This window comes from Gymnoscopelus braueri, assembly GCF_963280865.1.
Source record: "Gymnoscopelus braueri genome assembly, chromosome: 16".
NCBI lineage: Eukaryota > Metazoa > Chordata > Actinopteri > Myctophiformes > Myctophidae > Gymnoscopelus > Gymnoscopelus braueri.
In genome coordinates, this window is record NC_137616.1 from 9,572,904 (window position 1) to 9,597,623 (window position 24,720).

At 41.9% G+C, this 24,720-nt stretch overlaps 1 protein-coding gene across 1 annotated transcript; it reads left to right on the forward strand.

The window, feature by feature from the left end:
* Positions 1-1,919: 1,919 nt before the first annotated feature.
* Positions 1,920-24,624, forward strand: LOC308102796 (uncharacterized protein; the record flags this gene model as incomplete). The annotated part of the gene is made up of 8 exons (XM_080452651.1): positions 1,920-2,126; positions 14,854-14,858; positions 15,883-15,918; positions 16,089-16,202; positions 16,586-16,687; positions 16,851-16,953; positions 20,154-20,277; positions 24,620-24,624. The coding sequence occupies 8 exons, from the start codon at positions 1,920-1,922 to the stop codon at positions 24,622-24,624; spliced, it is 696 nt and encodes a 231-aa protein (XP_080308777.1).
* Positions 24,625-24,720: the final 96 nt, after the last annotated feature.

Sequence of the window (24,720 nt, forward strand, 5' to 3'; positions counted from 1 at the left end):
ACGTAGACGGGGAATCCGACATCCGCCCTGTAGCATTGCTCGTTAGCGCTAGCTGGGCTAATGTCGGTCTCGTCACAGAGCGAGCGTCCGTTCCCATGGGAACGTGAGACAATGTCGCTCTGCGTGACGTAACATCGGAACTAGGGGTGTGCCGATACACTAATTTCACCAAACGATACGATACGATATTTGGCTCACAACTTCGATACGATTTCGATACGATACGATACGCACTTTTTTTATTATGAAAAATATATGGGGGAGAAAAAAAGCAAATGCAAACAAATAATTCTGTTTTTGCATTATTCAGATATGCGAACTTGTAGCTTTTCAGCTACAATAGCCGTTTTGAATCAAAATAGGGCAATAGTGTGATACCTGACCCGAAAAAAAAACATGTTGTCACCCTTTTCACCTCGGGGCTGTTTGCATGCCTGATTATTATTATTATTGTTAAAAAAAAAAAAAAAAAAAAAAAGTTTTTTTTTTTTTTGAAAACGATATTTTTTTTTTCTCAAAACGATACATATCGTCACGAAAACGTATCGCGATATATCGCGGGACGATATATCGGCACACCCCTAATCGGAACCATGTCGCGGTGTTGTACCTACCCGAATCGCAACTCCCCTCGGGGAGTGCTGATGGAGTAACACCGGGGCTCGCTGATGTGAGTTCCGTCGCACCTCGTCCACCATGTTGGTGAGGTCGAGGGGGACGGACCTTTCGTGTGGTGTTTCTACCCGGAGCAAAACTATTGTTCCCCCTGGGGAGCTTCGCTGGTGTAACACCGGGGTTTTCTGAGACGTAAACTTCCGCCTCTCCTCCGCCATTTTGGGGTGGCTGAGAGAGGCGGCCATTTTGTGCTTCTTCCGAGCCCCAGAGGCGTTTTGCCGCCATCTGCCGGACGGAAGAAGGTACTGCAGTGGCGCAGTTGGAATTAAAGTTTTGTCTACAGAGAACCCCCTTTTTACACAAAGCATTTGAGACATTTGATTCATTAGCAAAGGTTTCTCTACCTGCGTTTGATTCATCATGTTTACAGCATGCACAGGATCTGTCCCTACAGTGTTTGGGATGTCGTCCTGACTGGTTAGGGGACATAGCGAACACTGAGGGCTCATGAAAGTTTGCAGAGGACAGTGTTTCCCACCGGGAAACATGCTGTCTTGACTTTTCATGGCATGGGAAAAAATGGGCATTTGTGATTTTGGCAATAGATTTATTCCACACACAGGAAGCACATTTTGTACACTCATCACTTGTGATAAAAGACACACATGACTTTGAACCGTATTCATTGTCTTTAGCGTCTTTTTTAGTCTCTTTGCACCGGTAGACTTGTCCTCGACTCCGTTCGGTTGGGCAAGAAAAGCGGCAGTTATTTTTCCCAAGTGGGAAGCTGACCCCGCATGATGCCGGCCAAGAGGCCGTGACGGGGTGATCAGCTGGGGGCCCGATAAAACCGGGCGATGAGTGTCACTTCGTCTGCCTCCCCCTGCGACTAGGCCCGCTGTCCTTGCGTTGGGGCCTGGGCGAGGGTGGAGGAGGTGGAGCGGTTTCTCATCCTTGCGCCTGACATCCTGAGCACCGAAGGAGCCTTGAGGGCGCTCCCAGGAGCTGGCTCTGGTGCTGGATGCCTTGGACGCGCCACGCTTGCGTCCAGAGGTGCGCTTGCCACCCGCAGCTCCCTGCTGTTGCGGCCTAGCCACAGTGGGAGCGTGGGTGGTGAGAGGAGGCCTGCGGCTGTCTCCTCGAGCTGCTTCTCCGCTGCCTTGGTCCTGGTGATCAGGTCGGCTGCGGTGTCAAACAGGTTGCCGGCTTTGAGTGGTAGGCCTCTGAGACCTGTAGTCAGTATGGCCTTGCACCCAGCGGCGAGGTCGAGCCACTTGAGTCTCTCCAGGTCCGCTGTGAGAGCCATGGCTCGGCCCGTCCACATCAGCGCGTTGCAGGAACAGAGAATCGCAAGCTGGACCAGCCTCGCGAGCTCCACTGCGTCGTCGAGTGAGGCGGAGTGCACATCCGCCGCTGTGTCTGTGTCCAGCAGGGGCCGGGCTATCCGCTCTTTAAGCTTCGCCGCGGCCGAGCCCTGGAGCAGCGACCCCACGTTCAAGTATATCAAAGCAGTAAGAAGAAATTAACGTAAATTCAATAAATCACATCTCTTTCTTAGTTTCTCTCCGTCTCTTTTTTCTCTCTCTCTGTTTGTGTTCCTCTCTCTGTATTATAAGTCAAACAATATGTACACACACACACACACACACACACTGCTGTGTGCTTGGCATACATGCTATTGCACAACTTAAGGAAGAAACCAATATCACAGAGAAAGGGTGTGAGTGACCTTTTGAGGTATGATCTGCGGCAACATTAGAAGAATACTTAAGACTCTAACAAGAACATGCTTGACTAATAATAAAACAACATGGTCATAACTACTGTATATATTTAAAATATAATAGGTGTTTTTAAAAGAAAAATCGTAAAGTAGGCTAGGCCTTAGCCCTGAAACATGACTGTCATACCATGACAGTCATGGTGCCGAGTCCCCCCGGTTTATAGCGGTGTTAGTTTTTTTTTACATTGCCAACTCTCACATGTACATAAACGTTCAGATTTCAAATATAAAGTGCTTACCCCCGAGCCACGGATGTTACAAGGCGATCCGGACCGCGATAAGTACCCGTATCTCCCGTATTGTTCAATAAAAAGCATTTTTATCCCATTGCCGGCCATTTTATTATTATTACGGGGCCAGGCTGCCAGCATGGCAGCAGGCCCTGTTTTATTATTCGCTTTATTCTGTCACTTCTTCTTCTGCCACTTTTCGCAGTTCTGGCTGAACCGTTCTGTCGCTCGGCCATATGGTAGATGGTCATGAAAAACTATCAAGAAATAATTCTCACAATCTTTCGTACAAAGGTGGCGCTATAGCACTCAATTGAAAATGGCAACTTTGAACAGGTACAACTCATGCCCTGTTTGACCTACAGCCATGAAACTTGAATACACACATGCGTCTCTTCATGCCCGACAACTTTCGTGGTCTGACTTTTGACCTCTGACCTTTAGATCGCCCACCATTTTGAATTATATGAAAAACAGTCATTGGCTCATAACTTCTGCATTTTTTCACTTATGGAAAATCCGCTACTAACGTTTTGTCGGCAGAGGTCCAAAGTTCATGTGTAAAGAGTTTTGTGCAGATTACTCAAAAATCCCAGGAGGAGATAGATTTTAACTATTGCAGTTTTATGAAAATTATTCATCTGCCCCTGACACACACATGCAGACTCACATTTCTTTGAAACGTTGCAGTAATGTAGAGGGTCATTCCAAATATCCCTGAAACCAATCTCACTCCAATTGGCCAAAGGGGGGCGCTATAGCAATTTTTTGAAAATGCAAACTTTAAACAGGCATTAGTCATGCCTCGTTTGGCATCATGCTTACACTTGTGCCTTGACTCATGAGGAACACATGTATCACTTTGACCAGTAAGCTCCGCCCTTAGATTGTCCGCAATTTTGAGCAGTTTGAAAAACACTGAAACCCAGGATTTTTCAGCTATTTGAGTGAAACTGTAGGCCTATCATCTGTTTGAGCTAATTTTTCACCAGTTCAGGTCTGTTGGTCCAATGGCTTCTGGCCAAAGCTACTGCCATACAACCTCAAGGTCGCCAGTTCAAGCCTCACTTCAGGCAGACTTGATTTAAAGTGCATTGCAAACAGCATGACTTTATCAATGAACACATGTGCAATTGTTAAAGATAAGATGAAATGCGTATTTGAGAGTATGTTTTTTCAATGTATGACAAACGTATGCATACGCTTTTTACGAAACTCGGCCATATGGTAGATGGTCATGAAAAACTATCAAGAAATAATTCTCACACTCATTCGTCAAAGGGTGGCGCTATAGCACTCAATTGAAAGTGCCAACTTTGAACAGGTACAACTCATGCCCTGTTTGACCTACAGCCATGAAACTTCGATACACACATGTGGCTCTTCATTTTGACCTCTGACCTTTAGATCTCCCACCATTTTGAATTATATGAAAAACATACATTGGCTCATAACTAACTAACTAACACAAATCCCAGGAGGAGATAGATTTTAACTATTGCAGTTTTATGAAAATTATTCATCTGCCCTAACACACACATGCAGACCCACATTTCTTTGAAACGTTGCAGTAATGTAGAGGGTAATTCCAAATATCACTGAAACCAATCTCACTTGCCTTGACTCATGAGGAACACATCTATCGCTTTGACCAGTAAGCTCCGGTCAAAGCCGCCCTTAGATTGTCCGTAATTTTGAGCAGTTTGAAAAACACTTAAACCCAGGATTTTCCAGCTATTTGCGTGAAACGTTGTCAGGCAGACGCTTAAGCGAGAAACCATTGGACCGACAGACCTGAACTGGTGAAAAAGCAGCTCACACAGATGATACCCCCCCCCCCCCGGGTGATTAAATAACAAGCACTTGGCTGCAAAGGTGAGTGCGTATTATACATCATATGGCTATTATAGAGATTGATGGCTTTTCAAAAGACAGTGTTACTTGAGGACAGAAGGAGATCAAGTTCTACCAGCTAAACCATTTGGTTTGTTAAGGTACAGTAGCTAGTGGATTCCATTAAGGTGATCAGGTATTCACTGTTGATGAGAAAGTCCAAGTATGCACATGTAACAAAGGAAAAAGACACACCCTACAAGCTACACTTGATTTGTTTTGATTTATTAGACATAATAATTACATGTTAAATGCTTCTCATGGAAACGTCAAGGATAAAATGCCAATGGAACACTGGAACAAGGAAACTTGAGAGACATAAAAGATATGTACATGATGAGTGATTAATGAAGGGCATGCCAGGATTGTAATTGAATGCAGTGTCACAATAGTTTAATGCGAAGGCACCTGACTTTGATCAGAGGTGAGCTAACTTAGGCTGTAGAAGGAGGGTTACCATGGATTATGATTGTGGAGTGTTATTACGGGGCCAGAGCTCAGCTCTGGACCTGTTTTAAGATTGGCAGTATTCTTCTGTTTCTGCCACTTTTCGCAGTTCTGGCTGAACCGTGCTGTCGCTTTTTACGAAACTCGGCCATATGGTAGATGGTCATGAAAAACTATCAAGAAATAATTCTCACAATCTTTCATCAAAAGGTGGCGCTATAGCACTCAATTGAAAATGCCAACTTTGAACAGGTACAACTCATGCCCTGTTTGACCTACATCCATAAAACTTCAATACACACATGCGTCTTCTCATGATGAACAACTTTTACCCTCTGACTTTTGACCTCTGACCTTTAGATCTCCCACCATTTTGAATCATATAAAAAACAGTTAAAACCTATCTCCTCCTGGGATTTTTGAGTAATCTGCACGAAACGTTTTACACATGAACTTTGGACCTATGCCGACAAACAAGCAGCAAAGACTTTTCATAAGTGAAAAAATGAAGCTTTAATGAGCCAATGAATATTGCAGTTTTATGACAATTATTCATCTGCCCCTAACACATACATGCAGACTCACATTTCTTTGAAACTTTGCGGTAATGTTGAGGGTCATTCCAAATATCACTGAAACCAATCTTACTCCAATTGGTCAAAGGGGGGCGCTATAGCGATTCTTTGAAAATGCAAACTTTAAACAGGCAAAAGTCATGCCTCGTTTGGCCGACAGCCATTAAACCTGCTTACACATGTGCCTTGACTCATGAGGAACACATGTATCACGTTGACCAGTAAGCTCCGCCCTTAGATTGTCAGCAATTTTGAGCAGTTTGAAAAACACTTAAACCCAGGATTTTTCAGCTATTTGCGTGAAACTATATCATCTGTGTTATCTCCTTTTTCACAGATTCTTCTCTGTTGGTCCAATGGCTTCTCCCTTAAGCGAGTGCCTCACGACCGCAAGGTTGCCGGTTCAAGCCTCACTTGATGCGGACTCATTTAAGTTGAATTGCAAAAAACATGACTGTATCAATGAATACATGTGCAAACGGTAAAGATAACATGAAATGCTTATTTGAGAGTATGTTTTTTCAATGTATGACGTACTTCATTGTGAAAATAGCCGATCTACAATCTCACAACTTTTCAGATAGCAACGTTTTGTGAGCTTGTAGATCGGCTGCTTTCACTGGTTTCGGTTTCGAGGAGACATACAATTTCTCTATTGGTAAATGGTTTGTGAACGAGTGATCTTAGTGTTAGTGTTAGTGTGAATTCTTTTTTCACTGGTTCTGGTCTGTTTGTCCAATGGCGTCTCGCTTCAGCATCAGCCTCTGGATCCAAGGTCGCCAGTTCAAGCCTCAACTCTTGCTGGCTACTTTTCAATTGTATCGCACAAAACATGACTGTATCAATTAATGCATGCGCAACTGTTAAAGGTAACATGAAATGCTTCTTGGAGAGAGTATTTTTTGCAATATATGACAAAATTGTGAAAATAGCCGATCTACAATCTCAAGACTTTTCAGATAGCAACGTGTTTCTGAGCTTGTAGATCGGCTGCTGTGTTTTCTCTTTTTTCACAGGTCTTGTCTGTTGGTCCAATGGCTTTTCCCTTAAGTTGAGTGCCTCATGACTGCAAGGTTGCCGGTTAAAGCCTCACTTGATGCAGACTCATTTAAGTTGAATTGCAAAAAACATGAATGTATCAATGAATACATGTGCAAAGGGTAAAGATAACATGAAATGCTTATTTGAGAGGGTATGTTTTTGCAATGTATGACATACTTCATTCTGAAAATAGCCGATCTACAATCTCAAAACTTTTCAGATAGCAACGTGTTTCTGAGCTTGTAGATCGGCTGCTTTCACTGGTTCACTTTCATCTTCAACAGACAACCTCAGCCTGGACAAAGCTATAGCACTATAGGTAGTGTTGCAGCCTGTCAATCCGAAGGTTGAGGGTTTGATTCCTGTTAATGGCAATAGGTTGAGACGTCCAATCAATCCATTCTGCTTCCATCTCTCTCTCTCTTCAATCTATTCCGTTTCCATGTCTCTCTCTCCGCCCTTAGATTGTCCGCAGTTTGAAAAACACTTAAACCCAGGATTTTTCAGCTATTTGCGTGAAACTGTATCATCTGTCTTATCTATTTTTTCACAGATTTTATCTGTTGGTCCAATGGCTTCTCCCTTAAGTGAGTGCCACACGACCGCAAGGTTACCGGTTCAAGCCTCACTTGATTCAGACTCTTTTAAGTTGAATTGCAAAAAACATGACTGTATCAATGAATACATGTGCAAATGGTAAAGATTACATGAAATGCTTATTTAAGAGTATGTTTTTTCAATGTATGACGTAATTCATTGTGAAAATAGCCGATCTACAATCTCACAACTTTTCAGATAGCAACGTTTTGTGAGCTTGTAGATCGGCTGCTTTAACTGGTTTCGGTTTTGAGGAGACATACAATTTCTCTATTGGTAAATGGTTTGTGAACGGGTGATCTTAGTGTTAGTGTTAGTGTGAATTCTTTTTTCAGTGGTTCTGGTCTGTTGGTCCAATGGCCTTTAGCTTCAGCATCAACCTCTGGAGCGCGGGGTCGCCGGTTCAAGCATCACCTCTTGCTGGCTACTTTTCATGACTGTATCAATTAATGCATGTACAACTGTTAAAGGTAACATGAAATGCTTCTTGGAGAGAGTATGTTTTTACAATGTATGACAAACTTCATTGTGAAAATAGCCGATCTACAATCTCACAACTTTTCAGATAGCAACATGTTTCTGACCTTGTAGATTGGCTGCTTTCACTGGTTCACTTTTATCTTCAACAGACAACCTCAGCCTGGACAAAGCTATAGCACTATAGGTAGTGTTGCAGCCTGTCAATCCAAAGGTTGAGTGTTCGATTCCTGTTAATTGCAATAGGTTGAGATGTCCAATCAATCCATTCTGCTTCCATCTGTCTCTCTTCAATCTATTATGTTTCCTTGTCTCTCTCTCTTCAATCTATTCCGTTTCCATGTCTCTCTCTCTCTCTCTCTCTCTCTCTCTTCAATCTATTCCGTTTCCATGTCTCTCTCTCTCTCTCTCTCTCTCTCTCTCTCTCTCTCTCTCTCTCTCTCTCTCTTCAATCTATTCCGTTTCCATGTCTCTCTCTCTCTCTTTCTCTTCAATCTATTCCGTTTCCATGTCTCTCTCTCTCTTTCTCTTCGATCTATTCCGTTTCCATGTCTCTCTCTCTCTTTCTCTTCAATCTATTCCGTTTCCATGTCTCTCTCTCTCTTTCTCTTCAATCTATTCTGTTTCCATGTCTCTCTCTCTCTTTCTCTTCAATCTATTCTGTTTCCATGTCTCTCTCTTTCTCTTCAATCTATTCCGTTTCCGTGTCTGTCTCTCTCTCTCTTTCTCTTCAATCTATTCCCCTCTCTCTCTCTCTCTCTCTCTCTCTCTCTCTCTCTCTCTCTCTCTCTCTCTCTCTCTCTCTCTCTCTCTCTCTCTCTCTCTCTCTCTCTCTCTCTATTCACTGGCCCCATATTATCGCTGCTTGCAGCTATATTTATAGTTGTTATTGTCATTATTGGACACTTTGAAACACTGTCTCTCAACTAATGACAACCAGCACTTGACCAGCTGCTATTATACTGTATTGTGTTCTGGCGGCCGGGTCGCTGTGCCACTGTAAATAATGTGGGGTTCCGGGTGGCTCCGCACCCGGCACCCCGCACCTCCAGGTCAAAATAGTTCCTGCAGGTATGGTGGGCCCATAGATATTAGAAACCTAGATACCTCATTGGCCTCTGCAGTTCATTGGGGCGACTTGTATTGCAATACACGGCGGCTCTTCCGTCTTCCGCAGGGAACCTGTCACTCAAAGTGACTACTGGCCAATCACAGCGCTCACAGTGCGTTGACTACTGGCCAATCACAGTGCGTCTTTTCCGGGACTTGTCAGTGCAATGGTTCTCAACCAGTGGTCCGGGAACCACCAGTGGTCATTGAGGGGGTTCCAGGTGGTACCCAGCTAAATGATGGAGAGTTGATAATAACCAAATGGACCCTTATAGATCTTTAAATCTTGAGTATAACATTTCACACTGTCAAGAGTCAAATTGTTAAACATCTGCATTACTTACTAAACAAGTACACAATTAGAGAACGTAAACAATTGTTATTTTGACAACAGCTTATCGAACGATAACATATTCTACGTTTTGGGTGTGAGAGGCTAAAGCTTATCAAACGGTGTTCCGTGACTCAAATGCTGAATAAATAATGGACCTTGATATGAAAAAGGACCAGTCTCTTATTTGAATTTCACAAATAGAGTGTGGAGTTTGCCAAGTTCCAACTAACTAGATGCTGCGCACAGCTGTCAGCTGCTGCCTCTCAAAGGGTTAAGAGCTGGGTTAAGAGCTGGGTTACAAAAAGACCCGCCCCCACCTGCCTCTGATTGGCCTACCGAACTTCCGCGTGTGTGACGCACACGGCAGCCCTGCGGAAGCAGGAAGCGCGCCCGAGATACAGACGCTTCAGAGCCGAATGAGGCGTCTACCTTTATATGTCTATGGGTGGGCCTGTTTATACACAAATGACAGCCGTGAGTCACAGGCCACGGCTGTCATTGGGTATAAACACAACACTGTGTTCTATTTGAATAAGCTGCCGGCTGGGAAGGAGGAAGGAGGGTCGAGTCTTCTGCCACTTTTCGCAGTTCTGGCTGAACCCTGCTGTAGCTTTTTACGAATCTCTGCCATATGGTAGATGGTCATGAAAAACTATCAAGAAATACTTCTCACAATCTTTCGTCAAAGGGTGGCGCTATAGCCAACTTTGAACAGGTACAACTCATGCCCTGTTTGACCTAGAGCCATGAAACTTGGATACACATATGCGTCTCCTCATGCTGAACAACTGTCACCCTGACCTTTGACCTCTGACCTTTAGATCTCCCACCATTTTGAATTATATGAAAAACAGTCATTGGCTCTTAACTTCTGCATTTTTTCACTTATGGAAAATTACTAAAAAATCCCAGGAGGAGAACTATTGCAGTTTTATGAATTGATTGATTGATTGAATATTTTATTAGGCAAAAAATGTAAAACAGCACAGTTACATTTAAAAATACTTTGTCTAACAGGTCCGTTCATAAAAGTCCTTGCGGACTTGTTTCCAATGAGGGCCTTGGTATTCTTGGCAGATGAAAATTATTCATCTGCCCCTAACACATACAAGCAGACTCACATTTCTTTGAAACTTTGCAGAAATGTTGAGGGTCATTCCAAATATCACTGAAACCAATCTTACTCCAATTGGCCAAATGGGGGCGCTATAGAAATGTTTTGAAAATGCAAACTTTAAACAGGCAAAAGTCATGCCTCGTTTGGCCGAAAGTCGTGAAACTTGCTTACACTTGTGCCTTGACTCATGAGGTACACATCTATCACTTTGACCAGTAAGCTCCGCCCTTAGATTGTCCACAATTTTGAGCAGTTTGAAAAACACTTAAACCCAGGATTTTTCAGCTATTTGCGTGAAACTGTATCATCTGTGTGAGCAGCTTTTTCACCCGTTCAGGTCTGTCGGTCCAATGGTTTCTCGCTTAAGTCTGCCTGACAACCGCAAAGTCGCCGGTTCAAGGCTCACTTCATGCAGACTTCATTTAAAGTGCAATGCAAACGTCATGACTGTATCAATGAATTCATGTGCAGTTGATAAAGATAACATGAAATGCTTATTTGAGAGTATATTTTTTCAATGTATGACGTACTTCATTGTGAAAATAGCCGACAATCTCACAACTTTTCAGATAGCAACATTTTGTGAGCTTGTAGATCGGCTACTTTCGAAAGTTTCGGTTCCGAGGAGACATACAATTTCTCTATTGGTAAATGGTTTGTTAACCAGTGATCTAGAGTAGTTAGCAAAACAGAGGTGTGGTCCATCAGGGACGGAAAGACTTATAGATGTCAACAAACACTGACAGGGGGGCCATATATCTAGCTCAATGAGAAGAAAGGCGGCCTATGGGTCCGGAGGTCACTGGTTCTATCCCTGACCCCGACGATGTGTTGCGGTGATCATGATTTGGCATTGGTAGGCTTACGCGTAGTATTTCTTGAGGTTAGGGGTAGGCATAGTTTTACTGAGGTTAGGGTTAAAAATGCTAATTTGTTAATTGCATGGTCTTCTTTCTCTCAAGTTCAGTCTTCTATGTTTCTATGGCTTATTGTGCATATTACTTATCATTGCTTCTTTCTTTCTTCTCTCTGCAATCACTGGCCCCGTATTATCGCTGCTTGCAGCTATATTTATTATGATTTCTTTTTTTGTAATGTATCAGAGTGCAATACACCTCCCAACCATTAGTGTCGCATGGTTGAAAGTATCGGAGACAATTTGGAGAAAATGGCCGGCAGCAGGCTCTGGCCATAATGTGCTCTCTGTCAGAAGCCGTAGACTAAATGCATCAACTTTATATCATTATTCAATGTTGCTGTCCGCCATGGAACCTATCATATTATTGCCATCAAAACAAGAGCCGTGGGTTGCGTTGGGTCGCTTTTAAAGGCTATTCTATCTCGCTTTTAAATAAGAGTTTTGGTTTGATTGGAAACCTGAGACATCCACTGTAGGAAACCACGCCAGTGGCAAACATTTCCTGTAGGAAACCACGCCACTCTTTACATTACTGGAATGCATCCTTCTAACAATACAGGTCTTACCGGTATCTTATCTAGTTTGAGACACTTGAGGTAACCTGATCACCATCACACTGCAGCTCATGGCTCTAGCTGACTCTAATCAGTTTATTAATCTCAGCTGAGCTGTGCATGTTTCTTTTAAAGTGGTATTGCATCCTGAATGCATACACACCCAGTTATGTTTGTAAACAAGAAACCTGTCTATACTGTAGCCTACATCCTGTGTTGCCCACAGAGAGTGAAAAACCGAGAAGGTAGAAACCGAAAAACTCATAAAAGAGAGGGGTGCATTGTTGGGGCGCACCTAACTTTTAGTTTTTCAAATACTTAAAATGTACAAATTTGAGTGTTCTTTCTGATATTTATATATAAAAAAGAAAAACTTAAATCTTGGCCTGTGGGCGCTCCCACAGCCTAATGGCGCCGTAGGCAATGGGCCGGCTCTGCCAGTGGTTCTCAACCTGTGGGTCGGGATTCCCAGGGGGATCCCCACATGATTTTGAGGGGGTCCCCAGATGACAGTGAAGTGACAATTTAAGGACTTTTAAGACTTTTTAATTCCCCAAAAAAAAGAACGGGAAAAAAGACCATTACTGCATCAAAAGTTATCAACAAACTAGGCTATATAACTGGTCAAACATTTGCCAAATTGTTAAATAATATTAGAAAGAGGCAAACATTGTGAAAATAGCTGACCTACAAATATTGTGAATTATATTTATTTTTGAAATATTATAAATATTGTAAAAATAGCTGATCTACAAGCTCACAACGTGAGCTTGTGCAGCTATTTTCACAATATGTATCTGTGGAACCGAGTCAAACTAAATGTAATGCCTCAACTCCTACAATTCCAAGTGCTTGTCAGGGTGGGGGGTCTGGATCCCCAGTTCAAATAGGATTATTTTGGGCGGTCCCCAGTTCAAATATGATTATGATTATTTTGGGGTGTTGCACTGTGCAACACCACTTTTAGTTACTCTGTGAGATTGCACAATAATATCCCATCCCTCTGTGCAGATGTGAGTCAGTCCTTGAGGAACAACATGAGGAAGTGCAACTCAGTAGCTCGTGATTTCGAGCTACTGATCCACCCTTTGTAGCCATCTGCCTTGGGTGTTCGCCCTTCACGGCCTCAGACTAGATGATGGACACTATGAAGGACAAGATGACAGATATGGATGGACAAAAGGGCCAGAATTTGGATTGATAAAATATAGGTAAGTAAATAGGTACGTTTCTATGTTTGTGTTAGACTAAAATTGATTTTGTTGAAACACCTTGGTGAGTTCCAGTTTAAAATGATTACAATCAAAATAATTATGAGTAACCAGATGAGGTGGAAGCATTTTAGAAGTAAAAATGAATAAAAAAAAATAACATGTAATGACAGCCTTCCTAGAAATCTGGATTCAATGTACAATATATGTCTTTGAAATGTAGTGGAGTGAAAGTCATAATACTAATAATAATAATAACAAACAAAGTGTGGGGAAAAAGGCAAAAAACTGGCAGTTCAATTAAAGCAACAACAAAAAAAGACAAAGAATACGCCATATAATAAGAGCCTATTGTTCAATCCTCTAGTTAAAAGCCATTAGAGCCTGTAGAAGTGAGTCTTTAAACGAGTTTTAAAAGTGGCCAGTGAGGTAGGTAGCCTGTTTGACTTCCAAAGGAAGTTTATTCCACAACCCCTCAACCCCTATCCAACTCAGACGGTGCTGTTTTAAGATGTATAAATAAAAATGTAATGTTGTAAATTAATTAATCTTTATTTCATAAAAATTCAAAAGAAGTTGGTCGACCAGCCTCCAATGTAATGCCTCAACCTCCTTTGTTGAAATATGATTATTTTGGGGGGTCCCCAGTTGAAATATGATTATTTTGGGGGGTCCCCAGTTGAAATATGATTATTTTGGGGGGTACCTTGTTCAAATATGATTATGATTATTTTGGGGGGTCCCCAGTTCAAATATGATTATTTTGGGGGGTCACCAGTTCAAATAATGATCGTCTGAAAAGGTTGAGAACCACTGGACTAGACTACATAGACTATAGCTTGCGATAAACTCCAAAACGGACATGAGCCCGTAAAATTATGTCAGAAATAAAGACAGACCTACATGCTAAAGTTGTACAACCACTATTGTGCGTCATGTGCAGTTAAATTTACCAAACAATTTAAGGTAGCCAAAAGCCATGTGGTAGTTGTTGTTGTTGTAGTTGCGACAGCTATCCTAATCATGCTGCTTCACTTAACTATATTGTAGTCAGGCCTGAATCATTCTGCACTTAACTGTACATTGTTAATTACAGAGATATTTAATACAAGTTGCTCATTTTTGGACAGCAAGCAGTCTGTCTGGTCCCCCCTGTGTCCCCCCTGTGTGTCAAGGAATGAGACGTCATCAACAACAATTAAGTTGCAAACTTGCAAAAAAAGTCATTAATGCCCTGGCCTATATTATAGTTTTTCCTGTCGTTCTCAGTGTACAGCCTTGCTTTTTCCTCATGTGCTTTAAATTATGCCGAGTAGTTGTAGTTTATCATTTTGTGGTAGGGGGGCCCCATGCAGGGCCTCCACAACCGTAAATCCGGCCCTGTGTAAGTGTTTTCTTTGTGTCTGCATACTTATCACAGTCTGCACCTAGCGTGTCATAAAAATCATGCGCACGTTCTTCTGCTGTGTGCGACAACAATGCTTTGAGCAGTATCATTTGGGGTGTCAACAGGAAGAGCTGTGTGTGTCTGTCAACAGCAGAATTGTTTTCATATAGACGATATATTGTATATTTACAAAGGTGGATGCACCACTGTGGATTCAAAACCACAACCTCTGCGGTGGTGGGCAGGCACTTTACCATTGCTTAACTTTCCTTTCCTTTCCTTTGAAAATGTGTGTTTATACACCAGGAAAACTACAATGTACGTCCAATGAGCTTTAGAAACAGTAAGTGCTGGCTGCTTGCTTACTTACTGATTGACTGACTGACTGACTGACTGACTGACTGACTGACTGACTGACTGACAATATCTGTGTCTCCAATAGGTGGTGTAGTTGCATATCAACAACACATCATTGTGAACATCACGCCATATAGAACCAGGGGTGAAAGTGGTCTGCTACTCTGTACCACTAAAAGATCCAGTGTCTTCTCTTTTGACCTCAGAGGAGGTGAGTCATTTTATTCCATACTTGTGTGCCCGGTCACACACCAAAAATGACAGATCTACAAGCTCACATGCAATGCTAGGTGTTGTGAACTTGTAGATCGGCTTTGTTCTATGCGAGACGTTGCACAATCAGGCATTGATTGATTGATTGATTGATTGATTGATTGATTGATTGATTGATTGATTGATTGATTGATTGCTTGTTTGGTTGATTGATTGATTGATTGATGGTACTTTATTGTTGGAGGTATAATATGTGCATCATCAGCAGTAATGATATAATAGACAATGAGGCCCTCCAATGTATATTATATTTGGTGTTGGATTAAGACCAGATTAAAAACATTGATGGTGCACATAGGCGTCAACCAATATAAAAGAAAATTCAGAGCCGATACCAATTTTAAGGGATCAAGGAGACCATTGCATTTAAGAATATTATGGACTTAAAACGTAATATAAGATCAGGGAGCATCTACTTGTAGCAACATTTCTTCGTATGAACTGAACAAAAAATGTAAACTAGAACATGCTGTTGCTGAAGAAACAGTGTTGGCTCGCTTTGTTCGTAGCCAGTATGTAGCCTAGTAGTTAGAATAACGGTAGTGTTAAGTATTAATAGTGAAGAGTGCTGATAGTGTTGATTATTAGTGTAGATCACCTCAACAAAAGAGAAAAAGGGGGTAAAAAATTAGAGAGAGGGTCCCACCCACCCTTTGAAAGGGTCTTGTGTCCATTTAGTCCACAATTACCTTCCAGACCTCCAACCTAAAGGTTTGTTCCCCCCAACTCAAAGTTAAACACCTATGCTCAGTACATTTGACACGGAAGAGTCATTCAAAAACATATGTGTGTCTTTTGTAAGTAGGCATGCGTATATTTTGTATGTACACATGCGTGTGCATGTGTCTGTATGTTTGTAATGTCTATATGCATGTCATGTGTTGTGCACATATAGCCTACATTCAGTATTAACTTTTTTCTGGTCTACTTTATTAACTGTAACCTTGACAGGTTTAATAAAGGCCAAAAGAACCACCTGACTTCTCCTCTGGTCTCTGGTAAAGACATTTCAAATCGTTGAAATGTTTATCTTTTATAGAGCTCTTCAAGTCGGGACTCTAACCATATATTTATGACAGCAACCCCAGCATGCGTTTTTAATTATTGTTAAATATGAAATTATGTAATTTATACACAACTAACTTTTGCTTACGTGTCTGTTTGCCAGGCCAAAACCGAACACTGATGATGGCTACTGGGACTGTTGCTTCTGTACCTACAAGAACACTGGTGATGATTTCAAATGCAACAAGTGTGATGTGAAGAAGATTGCATCCACAAGGTAGTTTGATGTTTTATTCATTTATTGATTACATGATTACATGATTACAGAAGACACAAAGACACACACACACAAGACTGTGTGTGTGTGTGTGTGTGTGTGTGTGTGTGTGTGTGTGTGTGTGTGTGTGTGTGTGTGTGTGTGTGTGTGTGTGTGTGTGTGTGTGTGTGTGTGTGTGTGTGTGTGTGTGGGGGGGGGGGGGGGGTTCTTCTAGGTACAATATGAAGGACTACCACACCAAAAAAATGGCTGTTAGGTCATCTTTCCACATAGAAATCCATAGAATATTAGGACAGTAGTTATGATAATATTGGTTCCTCATTGTTCCTCTCTCCTCCTCTTTGTTTGTGTCTTTGTCTTTTCTATCATTTTCATTCTCTCAGCTTGGACTCCATCACAGCCTTCCCTCCCTTTGCAGCAGGCGTGAGGTTGTCTTGGCATGAACACATCCCACAGGACCTCCGTGACTCCAATGTCAGCTGGGTGTGAGTGTGCACCACACAGAAAACAGAACCAATGCAATGTGTGCTCACCACATTCTTGACCTAATTAAGACCAGCTGAACAATTATTCGGCCTACTTATTGAATGATGAGCCATAATTGGTTGAGTTCAATCTAATGTCTGACTTTGTCTCTTTTATGGGCAGTGTAGCGTACATGTTGACAATAAACCCAGCTGAGGACTGGGAGGACCTGGTGACTCATGTTCAGAACATGGAGAGAGACATATATAGCTCAGCAAACAGCTTGGTAAGAACTTAACCCTTTGATGCACAACATGGGTCAAAAGTGACCTGACTGTTTTCTATATCTTTGCAATACATTAATTTCCTCATTCAGTTTTCCAGCTATTCCTCATTTAGTGAGTCAACTGCCTCCCAGTATGTTATCCTTAGTCCTGTGGTAGTCTGTTTGTATGATTGTGTGTTCCTTTCTGTTTTTATCTTGTTAGTGAGTCTCCCTGTCCTGCTAGTTTGCCATACTCTGCCCTTTATATTTTGTGTTGTCCTGCCTTGATCCCACCCAGTCCAGAATCAGAATCAGAATCAGCTTTATTGTCACATCACAGGTTTACAGAAGTAAAAAAGTGGGTGAAATTAGTTTTTGTGCATAGTTCCCATCGTTATTTTCATAGAAAAAAAGAAGGGGAAGAAGAAGGGGGGGGGGGGCAAGTGGGAAAGGAGATCTAACAAGAGAACAAAAGAAACCAAACAAGTTATCTACATATTTACACAAGTACCTGAGGATATAAAGGTGCGTGAGTATAACAGCAGATATACTTATGGACGTTAGTTAAGGTGCTAGAAAAAATACAATAAAAAGACAAAAGTCAGTGCATTGTACATGGGATTAAGGTGCAAAATGTCAGTACATGTCGACCGCATAATCCACTTAAGGTAGACTGACACTGGTACGTATAATACAAAAGTAGGTCCATGAAGAAGAGCAAAGAAAAAAAAAGTCAAGTCACTTGTCCCTGGGATAATCCACAGGTAGGTTCAAGGAAGAGCAAAGGTTCGAGACCTCAAGGCTCATGCCTTGTTCAGCAGTGTGACGGCAGCCGGGTGAAAACTGTTCAAGAACCTGAACTAGTTCTGTCCTGTCAGTTAGTTTTCAGTCTTGTGCCCCAGTCTAGCCCTTGTCCGTTGTTAGCTTGTAACCTATATGAATTGACTCTCCACACTCAACTGCTAGATCCTAAACTTGTGCTGCGTTTTGTTCCTCGTCTGTTCTGCCTTGCCGATCGACCCTTCATGTTAGCCTCTGTTATGTGTTATGTGTTAATATATATTACTGGACTTGCCCTGCCTGTCTACTCGTCTGTTCCTGGGTCCACACATGACATACAATGTGACAACGCTTTATTAACAGTGGTCTTCTTACAGCAAAACTGCTCACTTATATCTAGTGAGACCCCGATCTGTCCAGTCTTTTATTTGGAAAACACTGGAAGTAAAATGAATTCCAACCAATCTTAAGAAACAGTCTCTTAACACATACAGTGCCAAGATCGCATCGATGCGTTCTTTCAAATCCAACGCTTGAGTGCCAGGATTCCAAAGAACGCATTGATGCGTTCTTTTGAATTTTCCTTGTTTAATCTGTGATCGCACGGTCCTGTTTATTTCTCATCAACACTTTCGTTTTCCACTTACGTCACACTCACCCGGAGCCGGATGTAAAAAAAAAAAAAAAATCCGGGTCACATTGGCCCCGATTCATAAAGGGATTTAGGACAAATCCTACACCTGCAGTCGGATTCATAAACGTTTTTTTGGTCTGTGTTTGGTGCGTCAGGTGCGCACGTTCTCAGGTCAGCCCCGAGGCTGTCTTACCAGGGCTGAAATGTGCGTATGTCTTTAGAATGCTTTATTCTTCATGCCAAAATCAATTACAACAGTGGCAAACCTCAAATACAATATATATGTGACCAACATTTGTCAACACATATATATAAAAAATAAAAAATAAATGTCAAACGTTGTATTGCTTGTAGCCTATGCATAATATAGACATGATGTAGATTCCACCGCTTTTTATTTATTTTCTAGGCTATCAGTTCCATTTAGAGCTGAATTATATAGGTCCCTCAGTGTGTTTGCCAGCGGGCCATCTGAGCCAAAGTGTCACGTAATAATGAAAATAGGCTATCATGCCTTAATGAAACTGCGGAGGGACTGACGGCGCACCAGTGTCCGTGCCGCGGTATTAATTTGTAGGCTATAGCCTACTGTAGGGTACTCTACTGTATAATGATCACATGAACGCCACACACAACAGCCTAATAAATGTTACCATCTGATGAGGAAACTATAGTGATGAAAGCTGTGTCCAGAAGATCCATTCCCCATTCAGACGTAGGACAGTGATATATTAATCAAAAATTAACTAATTTAATCAATAAGTAATCAATAAGCTCTGGTCCATAATCGAATAGCAGCGTTCCACTTGTATGCCCTGGATTTATTTTCAACATCATCTTTTTACCTGGTAAACGTGAGCAATGTTATATCCTTTCCAGGTTATTAGTCTATTATTTGCTGGCGGGGTTAAACCTTGTAAACATTACACATTACGTTCAGCTGATCCATCGTGCAATAGTGGGACTCGCTTCCAGACAGATCAGAATGGTGTTCAAGTTCTCTGTCAGTGTCAAGGCATTGCGGCCGGGCCGACAGCTGTAAGTCTGGACGAGAAGTTAAACTCCAGTGTTGCCAGATTTTGTGAGAGAAATAAGCAACCAGGTCTATGAAAATAAGCCAAAAGAAGCAACTGGCACTTAGGCCATTATAAGCACTTTAATTAAACCTTTGTGAGCTTGTAGATCTGCTATATTTAAAAACAAATCTTGTAATAAAATGTGGAATATTTGGAAGATTTTTTAAACATTCTAACAACACAAATCTGCCTCCAGCTGGCACAAAACATTTTCAGATGGGGCTTATAGGGATAAATTAGCTTACATATTAACTTGGGGGTCCATGACATAAAAATATTTGAGAACCACCGGTTAAAACAATTCAACAATTGTGAAGCAAGCCCAAATAACCAACTACACTTTAGAAACAAGCCCAAAAAACCGCACCCCACTGATACCAATATTTACAAGCAACTTTACAGAAAAATAAGCGCAAATTCGCTTATAATAAGCGGACATGGCAACACTGTGCCGTAAAGTGACGTTAAAGTTGGATGCTGTTGGATGCAGACTTCGAGATTAATCAGCTCCTACACCTGGTCATACGCACGTCTCTGTGATATACGAACCCCTTTGGGAATTGCACGTCCGTTTGTGACTACCAAAATACGACCGGCCTTTACGAACTTTATTTACCCCATATTTACGACCCTCGTTATGAATCGGGGCCATTGTTTTTCTCTGGCAGTCAATGTGTTAATAGCTTGCTGTCGCTTGCCTCTCTCATTCTCTGTTGATGTGTGAACTCCAGGATGAATACTACCACCTCTTGAAAGAGAACATCTTTGAGTTGGAGGAGAGTAAGGGTAAGGGTAAGGTGCTCATCCAGGCTCTTGTCATCTCCCGCCTGGACTACTGCAACTCCCTCCTTGCTGGTGCTCCGGCATCTGCCATCAGACCTCTGGAGCTTGTTCAGAAAGCTGCGGCTCGTCTGGTGTTCAACCGCCCCAAGTTCTCCCACACAACCATCCTGCTCCGTTCTCTACACTGGCTCCCCGTAGCGGCTCGCATCCAGTTCAAAACGGCTCGCATCCAGTTCAAAACCCTGGTGCTAGCCTATAGGGCAGTGAAAGGAACAGCTCCTTCTTACCTCCGGGCTATGGTCGATGCCTACACCACTGCCCGACCACTTCGGTCTGCCACCTCGGGGCGACTGATTGCCTCGTCACTCAAGGGTCCTTCTGGCCGATCCACACGGTCACGACTCTTTTCTGTTCTGGCCCCACAGTGGTGGAATGAACTTCCCACTGATGTTAGGACAGCAGAGTCACTGCCCATATTTCGCCGCAGGCTGAAAACCCACCTCTTCAGGAAACACTACCCTTCCTCTCTGCCTGGCCTACTTGTTGTTAACTAGTTGTACGAACGCTTGTTTTCTATTGTTGTATTGTTTATTGGATCTTGTTTAGTCGATACACTTATTTGTTTTAGCTCATGCTCATTTGATTTAGCTATTTTGTCTCATCTGTTTAAGGAAATAGGTAGCTGATATATTGCACTTTTACCTTAGCGCTAGGTATACTCTTGGTTGCTTGTTTTTGCAGAAAATGCACTAAAGACTTCTGGTGATTAGTAGTTTTCGTTCCCTACCTATGTTGAATACACTTATTGTAAGTCGCTTTGGATAAAAGCGTCTGCTAAATGACTGTAATGTAATGTAATGGTAAGATTTTAGCCACCTACTACCACGCATGCACACACATTTAGCCACTCAAATCCTTTATACTTTGTTTTACCGGGGTGTACTTGCTTACCTCCTTTTTTCCCACTACACCACATCTGTTTGCCGAAAATAGCCAATCTACTACTGATCACTTAACGTGAAGATGACACCCCACACCTGGAAGGTGATTGCGGATCATGATGACTAATAGACATGTTAATTAACTCACTTTTAAATATGTAAACATACAAAATAGACACAATATATTTCCGTTTGACAATATATAGACAAATACAAAATTACATTGTAACGACTAACAATTGTCGCTGGGGACATCAGGCATGAATGCCGTTCATAAATCAGCTTTGACTGTTAGTAAAAAAAGCAGTATTTTATACTGAACAAAATACTATATAGTTGGATGGCATGAGGAAAATGGCGGTGCCCAGATGTATCCCTATTTTGGGACTGAGTATTATTTATTTATACATTTTGAGATTTTAAACCTTCATTGTCTCCGCCAGGCCGAAAGGCATGGCGAGAGTATGTTTTCGCCCCTGTCCGTCCGTCCGTCCGTGTGTGTGTCCGTGTGTCCGTCATTCTGTCATTTTGTGTACAGCTAATCTCTGGCACCGTTGGCTTGATCGCAGAGAAACTGTGCACACACACTCCCTGGATGCCAGAGCAGAACCTCTGCCCCAAATTTTTCACATGGGCCTGTTATAGCGCCACCAGGAGGCCGCTTTTTGTAAAACACATTTTTGGACAGTACTCCTACAGATTTTGGCCAAAAATCCCCCAAATCGGTACACAGTATCTCTATAGTCATTAAAAGAAACGGCTAATTTCAGATTTTTCATATTCCATCCTGATTGGCAAAAATTGGCTTTCAAAGTTTGCAGGAGTACTCCGTTTCGAACAAAATGCCTCAAATCATGAACACAGCATGCAATTTCCGTGAAATTTTGCTCACACATTCCCATTAGGCCGAGGAAGAAATGCCATTTGAAAATGTTCAAATCAGCCTCATGGTGGCGCTGTAACAGGCCGATTCGTGTTTTTACCTATAACTACACCGATCAGTGTAAAACTTTGTATGCACACTCTCTAGAGGCCAAGGAAAAACCTTTGCCCTGCATTTTTCACTTTTGCCTTTTATAGCGCCACCAGGAGGCAGACTTATGTAAAACACATTTTTTTATATTACAGTTTTTCACAATTGTTAACACACAAAAAGCGAAAATTCGGCACAATTTTCATAACCTTAACTTCATGTACTAATCGCTCGACCCAATTTGGCACTACTTCACACTCCCTTATCTGCATTAGACTCTGACTTTCCTTCTTTACACTCATCACTATCATTACGTTATCACCTTGTTGTCCAAACACTACACACAATGTTCAGTTGTTGCACACTCTTCTCACGTAAAATCTCAAAGCAACAATCTACAACACACCTTGTTGTCCAAACACTACACACAATGTTCAGCTGTTGCACACACTTCTCACGCAAAATCTCAAAGCATCAATCTATAACACCTAAATAGTCAAATCTCTAAACATTCAGGTCTGGTGAGCAATTTGCACCACCGGGCTGCTCCAGTGCGTGAGTGGTTCCAGGACCACCCACATTTTTTCGTTCTCTACCTTCGACCTTATTCTCCTTTCCTGAATCCCATTGAAGAGTTCTTTTGAGCTTGGAGGTGGAAGGTAAATGAACGGAACCCACAGAGCCGGGTCCCACTGCTCCAGGCCATGTAGGAGGCTTGTGGCGACGTCACTGTTAGGGTGTGAATCTTCTGCTATCTCACGATTCGATTCAATTCCGATTCTTGGGGTAACGATTCTGATTATTTTCCGATTTTTTCAAAACAAACGATTCTCGATTAGTAAAATATATATTTTTCCAATTCAAAATCGAAAAATGTCATTATACAAAAATCGTAAAAATCGATTGCAGCCCTAGTCACTGTTGAGGTCTGTCAGGGCTTCATGCGCCACTCGAGGCGTTTCTTCCAACGCTGCTTGGACAGGGAGAACATTGCCTATGATGTGGATGAAGCCCTCTGGCCAGACATGACCCGGAGGCATGATGCCTAAATCATGTAGAGAAATAAAACATTTTTGGCTGCATATTTGTTTTGTTTTATGTTTGAAAAAAGTAGGCCTACACTGAGTCATTTTACAAAAGGAGAAATGGCTCATTCTCCAGAGTCATTGTCATTCATATGGTGTGTTCCATTTATATGATTGTGTTTTCAATTTTACCCTGCTTTGTGTTGTAAATGTTTGGTAGTGTGCAGCACATGCTTATTGTGTGTACTGTAATGAATGGTATGTGTGTGTCATTTGAAAATATGGCTGTGTGTACCAAATGAAAACACGAGTTCCATTTTGTGAACAGTTAAAAGATTTGATGGCAAAGAGTCATCTTGCAAAGGCAGTGTGGGGTTTAGCATTTTGTGTGTGAGGTTTTCAGTTTTGTGTGTGCAGTTTTGAGAAAGCCGTTATTGTTTTGAGAAACGTGTGTTAACAATTGTGAAAAACTGTAAGCCTTCAGATTTCATCCAAATTTCACGCAAATAGGTACACATGATCTCTATAGTCATGTGATCAAGACGGATCTGTTTGATTTTTCATATTCCATCCTGATTGGCTAACATTGACATGTAATGTTTGCAGGAGTGGCCCGTTTTGAACAAAATGCCGCAAATCATGAACGCAGCGTCCGATTGTGGAGAAACTTTGAATGCACATTTGCAATACGTTGAGGAACCTTTTAACATTGGCATGTTATAGCGCCACCAGCAGGTCAAAATTAGCAAAACACATTTTTAGAACAAAATGCCTCAAATCATGCATGCAGTGTCCGATTGCCGTGCACAGCCTAGGAATAAATGGCACCCTTTTCACATTGGCCTATTATAGCGCCACCAGGAGGCCATAATAACCTACCTGACATGGCGGAGACTTGTGCTCCGAGGAGCACTTTTTCTAGTTTTACAGTGTTTTAGAAATTGCAAGTGAGCAAGCAAATGCTGTTTATTGTAGGGTCACGGGCGGTGCCGTTGTCCCGGTGCCAAACACAAGAAATGAGACATGTTGCATTCTTCATTCATGCCCAGGGGAAAGAGCGTTTTAAAACGGTGTATCCAAACGCATTCCCCTTGTAGGAGTAGTTTTTCATAGTTACCACCTCTGCGGTTCAGCCATACCTTCTCAATGCCAATACATTTAAGGTCTTCAATTATGTTCACAGAAGTGACGCGCCATGGGCGAAGTGCTGTCGACCCGTTTGACGTTACTTCTGTGCTCATTAAGCCTGACCTTCAGCTTGCGGGATGTTTGGCCTTCATAGTATTTATCATATACAGAAGATACATTACATGTGTTGTGTTATAGGTTATTATTACAGATTTGATGTTATGCTCTTTGTCTGTATGTGAATTGTGAAATGAGTGTGTCTTTACCATGTTGGCACAAGAGATGCATGACCAAGATTGTTTTGGTCTATTTGTGTATGAGTCAGCCTTCTCTAGGCGGTCTCTTAGACTAGTAGCCTTCTTAAAAGTGAACAGTGGAGGGTGTTGAACATTTTTTATGTGCTTTATCTGATGACAGTATATGCCAACGTTTCAAAACTGTGTCTTTA